The sequence below is a fragment of the Alosa pseudoharengus genome, unplaced genomic scaffold, assembly GCF_046254945.1.
Source record: "Alosa pseudoharengus isolate Yale_2024_CS ecotype anadromous, Long Island Sound unplaced genomic scaffold, YU_APseudo_1.1 YU_APseudo_1.1_scf_12, whole genome shotgun sequence".
NCBI classification, from domain to species: domain Eukaryota; kingdom Metazoa; phylum Chordata; class Actinopteri; order Clupeiformes; family Clupeidae; genus Alosa; species Alosa pseudoharengus.
Window position 1 is genome coordinate 23,161,784 of NW_027468587.1, and position 9,175 is coordinate 23,170,958.

The 9,175-nt window shown below is 42.8% G+C and overlaps 1 protein-coding gene across 1 annotated transcript in view; it reads right to left on the minus strand.

Annotated features, from left to right (window-relative positions):
• Positions 1-8,524, minus strand: part of LOC143119196 (discoidin, CUB and LCCL domain-containing protein 1) — a 22,094-nt gene extending 13,570 nt beyond the window's left edge. Inside the window, exons 1-2 of the mRNA XM_076280514.1 lie at positions 8,348-8,524; positions 2,814-3,035 (exon numbers count right to left, since the gene is read on the minus strand). Coding sequence (XP_076136629.1) covers positions 2,814-3,035; positions 8,348-8,447 — 322 coding nt within the window. The 5' untranslated portion in view covers positions 8,448-8,524. The remainder of the gene's footprint in view (positions 1-2,813; positions 3,036-8,347) is intronic.
• Between the last annotated feature and the right edge of the window lie 651 nt (positions 8,525-9,175).

Consider the following 9,175-nt stretch of genomic DNA (forward strand, 5'->3'; position numbering starts at 1 on the left):
CCTTTTTAATTGAAAGTAGGCTCATTTTCTTCTATTTGAAAAGGCATTCTTAAAGTGTAACTCCGGAGTAAAAACAACCGGAGTAAAAACAACAGAAAAAATAAACGGCCTTGCTCAAAACACCACCAATTAACATAATTTTGCTCTCAATCAAAAGTTGGAAGCTGTTAACTACCTTAAATAGACCATAGGCTGTTTTTGCTCCGGAGTTACACTTTAAGCACTGCATCATATTGAAATATAAATACCGGTATGTGTTATTTTATTTTTGCTCCTAAACTTTAAAAATAAAACAACAGCAAGTAAAACAACAGTAAAACGCAGCAAGTACTGTGCCAAATAACTTACATTGCACATTTTGTCAAATTAAGTTTGAAGCTGACAAGATCAGTGAGAGACATCTTTACACTTGCATCAGACACACATCAAATTTTTCAAAATGAAATGCCATAAATGGTCTATAACAGACAATGTTATTGGCTATAAGAAAAACAAATGTTGCACCTTCTACAGTTCTACAGAGAGAAACCAGAAAGCCACAGGAAAGGATCACAGAACACATGCCTTCAATGGAGATGAAGTCCCACAAACAAAACCAGATGAGAAGAGGCTCGCCAAAATTCTTATAACCAACTCAAGAACAACAAATTATTCCTTAAAGTATTTCTACTTCGTCAGCGATCTGTGAGAGTGGTCAGTGGAAGGTTGTGTGTCGGTCAGACGTTTGACAGCCAGTGGAAGGTGCCCGGCCATGAACTGGGCACGGCTGAGGAATGTCCTCAGGAATGCGGTCAGCAGTCAGCTCCAAGAGACACACACATCAGAGATGAAATTAATCCTCATCCCTGTGAATCCCTGTGAGGATGATCAGGGAATCATGTCACCACGTGTATGTGGTGGTGGCCATGTTGTTTTCCAAAGGCCTAAAAGTATTTTATTTTTCTGTTCTTTATCTATATTTTTTTGAATGGGTACTTGACATGTCAGCTGTTGAACAGGCATCTACAATTGCACGAAAGCTTGTTATCAAATGTTTCTACAATAAGCCAAGCTGATCATCATTATTTGGCGTCTGAACAGCTGGCAAGCGGAGCAGACACAGAATAAGATCTTTGCATGGTATCACTTATCATTTAATAGCTGCAAGATGGCAATTGGATCCCAAGCAGCTCCTTGTGTCATCATGAACTTGAATTAACTTGCTAACTGAAAAGGAAGAGGAATCTCTATTGCCAGAGGAAGATTTGTCTCATCCTACATTATTCTAAAGATAGAACCTCATATCCTTTCTCCCATCAAGCAATATCAAGGGCAAATTGTAGTCCAACAAAGTCCTTGTATTTGTACGTATTTGCTCCAAGAGAATTGACCCAGTGACCCTGTGATTTCTTTAACAAACACTGCTATGCAGTTTCCAGAGAATTACGGTACGGTCGCATGCTTCTGTGCAACGCTTGCTGGTGGGTTTTCCTGATGTTTGGGGGTGTGTATGCGTTGAAGCAAGATTGAGAGGTCAACAATCAGTCACCACTGTTTGATGGCAGATGTTCAGATGTGTTTTGGGGTTACAATAAGGGCTTTAGAGTTTGAACTTTAAAAAAGTATTTAAAGCCAAACAACTTACATTTATCTGCAAATATGGCCGTCTTGAACCATCTCCTGATCTCGGTTCAGCATCTTGGTTGATGTCAAGCCATCTTTTCTCATTTGCGCAATTGCAATTTGATTGGCTAGTCCCTGTGTTGCCGCTTGAAATGTTTTTTTTTTTAGATTAGATTATATTCAACTTTATTGTCATTGTGCAGAGTACAAGTTCAAAGACAACAAAATGGTGAGCATGTCTCAAATGTTAGTGCAAGTGTAACCGAGGTCGTAATTCGTCCGCCGCTCACGGCCCTCGAACACCTCAACACACATCAGCATGGGAGTCGAACGCTCTAACCACTGAGCTAAAGGCCCAAGCTTCCAACTCAGCGGTTAGAAGCGTTCTTGAGGTTAGGGGTGTGAGGATTTACACGGGCAACTAGCACACTAGCTCAGTTCGCCTCCGTTACACAAGTAACACTAGCAATGCAACGCACCACTCCCAGAATTCAGTTCCACAATGCATGATGTTAGCTCATGGAAAGTGAATGGAAAGAGAAGCATCATCGTCAACACATTCAGTGTAAGCATGGAGTGGTGGTAGCGTAATGGCTAAGGAGCTAGGCTAGTATGCAGTATAGTCTGAAAAGTTGTGGGTTCAATTCCCACCTTCCACTGTTGTGCCCTTAAGCAAGGCTCTTAGCCCCAAATTGCTCTGGGGACAATGACAATTTTAATTTCACTTATAAAGCACCAAAACATTACACATGTATCATGGTGCTTTACAGAATGTTAGACAATCAGAGAAAAGAAAAGAAGGCCCATGGGTAACAGGGGCGAGGAAAAACTCCCTAGAATTGGAGATACATAGGAAGAAACCTCGAGCAGATCAACGACTCAAGGGCCTGACCCATCTGCCTAGGGTCAGTTACAGAACAGTAAGGTCTGTATGACCCTTACACCGGAAGACTTTGGGAAAGATTCTTGAAAGTCTTTTGAGTAAAGCTTGAATGGAGCGCATTAGTTAAAAGACTCCAGTCTTTCAATAATCTTTCCCAAATCTTGGCTTAGTCTTATGTAAGTCTTATGGGTTGCATATGTCTCTTTGGATACAAGCATCTGCTAAATGAATAAATGGAAATGGATGCATGTGAATGTACCATCAGAGAAAAACACTGCATGACTATGCTATTTGTTCAATGTGTTCTTTTGATAACTGCGTGTCTTACCCAGTATCACGATTCCTTCATGGTCAGCGATGGTTAGGGACCCTGCCTGGCAGTTCTCACTCTTCTCCAGGTTGAAGTCCCCGAAGTAAAGGCGCAGCGTCTTTCCCTGTGGCACCTGTATCCTCCAGTCACATTGGGTGTGGTTGGGGTATGTGCCAGGGTAGTTCAGAGAGGTCAAAGTTCCACTCTTGGCACCAAGGACTGTGTGTCCACAGCCATTACCTGGTATGGGCAAAAAGAGAGAGTTTGTGCAGTGACTAAAGGAGTTCTGAAATCTGCCATTAGGACACTTGAAGTAGTTTGATAAAAAAAAGATGTGGCATGTTACCAGGTGGCCATTTCTATACTATATGCGCTTTGGCAGCACTGTGCTTACTGAATTGAACTGAATTGAACTGAATCAAGTCAGGAAGACATTTATTTGACAATCAGACACAAAAACACAAAATGTGAGATCATATCAATACTGAAAGCGGACTTGTAAAACATTACAAAACAATACTTTGGTATTTAATTTCAAAACAGTGACACAGTATCTTAATCACATCCAACTGTAGTAGCAGACAGCAACAGAATACATTCACTCACTATTTACATGAATGTTGTCTCTGTATGTTTCTGTTTTCGCTCAAACATATAATGTCTAAAAAACAAACAGCGGTTTTCCTCTAAAACATCAAAACATCTGTTCTATCAACAAAACATGTTGACCAGTGTTGACTAGTCTGCCCGTGACGTCAGGTGGCTTTCGTCTGCATGGGAAAACAGACGGGAGGCCTCGGACAGCCACTGTGTAGGTGTGAGAACTGGCTGATAGGGGCACGTTGGACGAACGGGTGAAGCAACAGCTGGGACTTCCGCACAAGACGATGCTGCCAAACGCACCAGCCTTAGTCACAGTCCAGGGAGGTCTCTTGTTTCCATATTAATCACTTCACCGATTAAGGGAGATTTGTAAGTGACAGTAATGTTAGTGAACCAACAGAGTGAGCAAAAGAAGGATATGAGAGAGAGAGAGGGAGAGACAGAGTGAAAAAGAGAGAGAGAGACAGAGAGAATGAAACCGACAGCGAAAATGAGACCGACAGCGTGAGAGAGAGCTGTGTATAATTGTGAGATCATAACCACAAGATGACCCAAAACAGACAAGCAGACTTTGGCTACAGAGTAACTGCTCCCTGTCCGTCTCTTGGTGAGCAGGGGACTGTCTGACCACCACCACAGTCGCCGCGTAATTGTCCCACTCGATGAATAACAGTCACATCACTTCTCATGTGGAGACAACAGCATAGGCTCACTCCTCCTCTTGTTTGTCATTTCACAAAGATGAACCTGATAGTCTACAGCCATTGCTCAAGCCCACCCTTTCTTCAGGCTATTTCTTGCGCTCAGATCTCTGACTCATGTTTTCTTGTGTGGTGCGGCTATGGTACAGCAAAGTTTCTGCATCAGTGTTTGACCGGGCAATTTCCTGGGCAAGCCAAGCCTGCCACGACCATGAATAATGATGCTTAAATATACCAATCCAAGCCAACTTTTTGGGTCAGACACTGTTAGTTACTTCTAATTTGATGAATATCAAAAACCCATGTGTGAGTGAGTCAGCTATGACCATGGACTATGTGAGGCTGCCGATTTCCAAATAAGGGTAGCCTAGTCTAATCACACACTATGATAATGGACCAGTGTATTACTGATGAAGGAAGAGAGAGAGAGAGAGAGAGAGCACTGATTTCTTTGTTTCTACCCTATGTTCTAAAAGAAAATGGCTGATCTGTGTGTCAGTGAAGGGTGAAGACGTGGACATTTGAGCTGCCATCATACTGCATAGCGTATCTCATCCGGTTTAACAGTTAGTTTGCCCCGAGGGTCCCGCTCTCTCCCTTCCTCCACCCCACAGGCCCATAATTGCCCCTCTGTGTCCAAGCTCCCCTCAAGACATCCACTCAAAATGCCAGACTGACTGGATGAATCCATGGAGCACACAGACTGGCTCTCTGTGTCATCTTCAACCCTGTCTGGAGAAGGTATGGGGGTTTGGACAATACTGTTGGGTGTTTTTGGAATGGTCTTGTAAGGATGAGCGCTTTGTCCTCAACTCCAGGCTCATTAAGTGGGCTTTCGTTTCTCGATATGCCCCAGTAGTCAGGAACAACCAGGGGCTGCCCTTTCTTGCCACAGCCACTTTGGCAGAGCCGGCATCTGCTCACTGGCCCTCCAGTGAGCGAGGCTGGGACAAGGCGAGACCAGGCGCTGCCTCACCCTCTGATCTACTTTCAGTCACCCACACAATGTTTACATGGGATTCAATTTCCACAGGCATACCAGCCTAACCCATTTTTACGGATTATGCAAAACGCCATGCCGAATGAAAACACAATGCAAAAACATGGATCGCAGAGATGACTGAACTTCAAGTGAGTTCTGTATGGATCACGACTGAGAGTGTCTATTAAGGTAGCTATTGTTGTTTCCACATTCTTAGACGGCACTGGACATTCACATGGACAAACCAGACGTGTGATTACACAGTTTATAATGGCAAACACACACCTTTTTTACAATATATCTGATTTGCAACAAGACTACAATTTCAGTTTTGACACCCTGTTGTTAACCAGCACAAAGCTGGGGTCCAAGTTCAAGTTAAAGTGATGATAGTGTGTAAAATTACAGAGAGCGCTAATACACACACAGCCTGGCAGAGGTAGAAAATTCCTTTCGGCCAAAGTGACGGGAAAGGGAAGGTGGGGTTGGTGCTGTCGGCTCGCTGGAAGATTTCTGTCTGTCATCAGTCGCTCATTAGCAGCCACACGAACGTGTAATTTTGATTTTTACCGCACGGATTGGGGAGGCAAGTCCTCGCAGGCCTGAATGTTTGCCAAGCAGGATGTTCAGCTGTTGTACCTGTCACTGAGTAAACTCTGCATGTTCATCAAACATCCTAACCACATGAGCGTATGGCTCGGCACAGATCCCACTCTTTTTTTTGTTTTTTTTGGATCGCAAGCCGCTCCGGACATTTACAAACAAATGACTCAGGGAGAATAATTGACCTAATGGTTGGTCATCTCCCCCCGACACCGCTAGATTAAAAGCGCCCACGCAGTCTGTGTACACAGAGATAGATGCACAGAGAGAACAGGAATCTGTCTAAGCAAGGCCTTTTCCTGTCTGTGGATGTGACCACGTTTGACTCACCGTCCGTGACCCCTATCCTGTTGCGAAAAGCACTTTGACAATGCACACACACCCACACACACACACACACACACACACACAGTATACAAACTTACCACACAAATACTCATATGCACAACGGATGAAGAATGACAAACACAGTAGCTACACACAAAGGGATTATCTCTATCTATATCACATACACAACACATAATTAGAAATAAATACATTTATACACACTTTCTCAGAAACTTAAACATACAGCGTACAAACACAAGCTGGCAGACGAAACCTCCCACATATATTCACAGAAGATGGACACACATTAATCTGCCAGACTTTAACACATCACAACAAAAGTAAGAACCCACATAGATGCAAATACTCTCTCTGAAAGACACACTACCATGCACACACACACACTCACACACACATTTAACACTAACTGTTATACACATACAATGAACACAAACAAAAGCACACTATTTCAAACACACTGCTATTGCGCCTCCTCCCTCTTCCTCTTCACACACTTTCACATGGACAAACATGCGCTTTCTTACACACATACTGTAAACAAGCAAGGGTGTATGTATGTATGTATGTATGTATGTATGTATGTATGTACTGTAGGTATGTTTGTATGTATGTATTTATGTGTGTGTGTGTGTGTGTGTGTGTGTGTGTATCTCTGTGTGTAGGCTGTTTTTCTTGTCTTTATACCTTACTTTAAGTTGCATTGGATAATTTAATGCAAAAGCCAAGTAAAACACTCTCCCCACTGCCTTACTAAATCTTCCTTCCTATCCTTCTTCCTGTAGGGTGTGGATGTCCTGAGTGTCCAACACAAACACTGATGATGATGATGATGGTACAATCATGTATACACTGAACTGGACACTACAAGACCAAGAGGAAGGCGATAGGAGAAAGGATCCCTCTACCAAACTAATTTCTAGTAGCGTAAGACTTTGCTGGCTACACACAAGACAAGGTCAATTTAAGTGGAAATGGATCAACTGGGAATGACCAAACTCTGCACCTTAAATCATGTTTATTTTTGTGAAAGAACAAGGGTGGGAGGGCAGGAGATAGCGAAAGTGCTTACAGTATGTGGTAAGTGCCACAGAGAAAAAGTAATGAAGAATTAGTATAATTATGAATGGCTGGCCTGAAAAGCCAGAGAGGAGGTGGAGAAGGAGGAGAGGGAAAGAGAGAGATACAGAGAGAGAGAGAGAGACAGACAGAGAGAGAGAGAGAGACAGACAGAAAGAGAGAGAGGCCCTCTGCCCCTGTGGGTACACTGAGCACAGCTCTGACATTCACCCAAGCGGAGGACCTCTCTCCAGCCAGAGCATGTAAGGACTAGAGCTGGCGACGGCCCTCTCGAGCCCCATAAACCCCTGTGGGCTCTCCCCGCCGGGTCATTCATTAGCCAGACCCTCTCCGAGAGGGAAAAAAGAAGGATCAGTCTTCTGGATGACAGCAAAACACACTCACACCACTCATAAATACTCTTAGGCCAGCGTTGCCATGGCACTGTTGCCACACAATAAGTCCACCAGTCCTTCAGTGAACAGTGGTGATACAGAGGGCCTGCTTTCTCCTAAAAAGGCCAAATGACACACATTGATCCACCCTCTCTAAGTTTTTGTGATGAGAGAGAGAGAGAGAAAGAGAGAGAGAGAGAGAGAGAGAGAGAGAGAGAGAGAGAGAGAGAGACGGAACCTAGCTGGCCATGAGGACATTCATTTTGGAGTTGCAAGATTTTATAAGGAGTGAAACATGGACCATACATGCCCATGTAGGTGATGAGTTTATCTATTGTTAGTTTGACTCAAACCAACCTCATGTGATATAGTTAGTAAGGACACTTATTGGCTTACTGACTCATGCAGTCTTTCTCCTTCCCTGCTCACAAAGTGTGGATAAAGTTAGTTACTTTGTCACTTTATGTGACAGAAACAACAGTTTTTATACATATATATATATATATATATATATATATATATATATATAACAATCTACAGATACTTTTTTTTAATTGAAATAAGTATCCAGCGAAAGACTGATACCACTTACAGAGAATTTTCTCCAATATGCCGTTCCCCACCCACCTCCACAAAAAGTCTTTGATAGTGGACTCAAAGTACACTGTCAACTCGCATATGTGGAATTCCTTTTAATCATTAACCTTTACAGACCCTCCCACAGATGCCAACGCAAACTTTCAACCACGTACATGGCTGTTTTTAGAATTCCCAACACCTTATAATCAAATGCGAATAACAATTGACAGTGACTAACAAAAACTTATTGACAGTCTCACTGTTTAACCAACCAAGACAGCTTACCCTCCTGACTGCTCACCAGCAAAGCCTCGGCACTTAATATGAGCAAAAGAAAGGATAACGACTCCACAGCATCCCAAATGTGTCCAGGACTTGCGTGCATGATTCCCTCGGAGGAATGTAGCCTACAGGCGAACGCCTAGCTTTAAGCCATCGGGGACAGTTACATCGCAAGTAATGTTTCGCCACTTCTCACCCAAGTTTCATTTGCCAGAGACACCGGATACTTTTGATTGGACAAGAGTGCGCAACCTGTATTCTCATTGGCCCGAGAAAGTGCCAGTTAAACCACTTGTTTCCTAAATTCCTTCTCCAAATAAGGAACAGGCGTTTAGAAAAAAAAGAAGTTAGGCTATGTTGCTGAACATGAACAGGCTCACAGAAGCAGCAATCACCCAAGAGATCCTAATAAGAATTCAATGGGCATTTTACTCACTCAATTTTTTTTTAACCCAAATATTTGTAGGATATAGCACATGGGACAGGTCCGCAGTGACTAAAATATTTGATAATCATACAGACGAAAACATATAGGCTATAAAATACCAGCTAGTTTTGCGAAAGTCACTTCACATGCTTGTATTGTGTATAGTTTAGCCGTCTTGTCAACAGTAGTATTTTTAAGCCTAGGCCTACAACGTGATGATGTCGGCGCTTGAATTTGCATGACAACGCGTTTATGACTGAACTGAACTGTAGGCTACATAATGTGTGTAAGGGATTAAGGGAATAAGGGCTCGACAGACACATCCTCTTTAGCCTAGCCTATATCATAAACACATCACATTTCATAATTGCCTAAATATTCAAAGCTTATTTTGTTAGGGCATG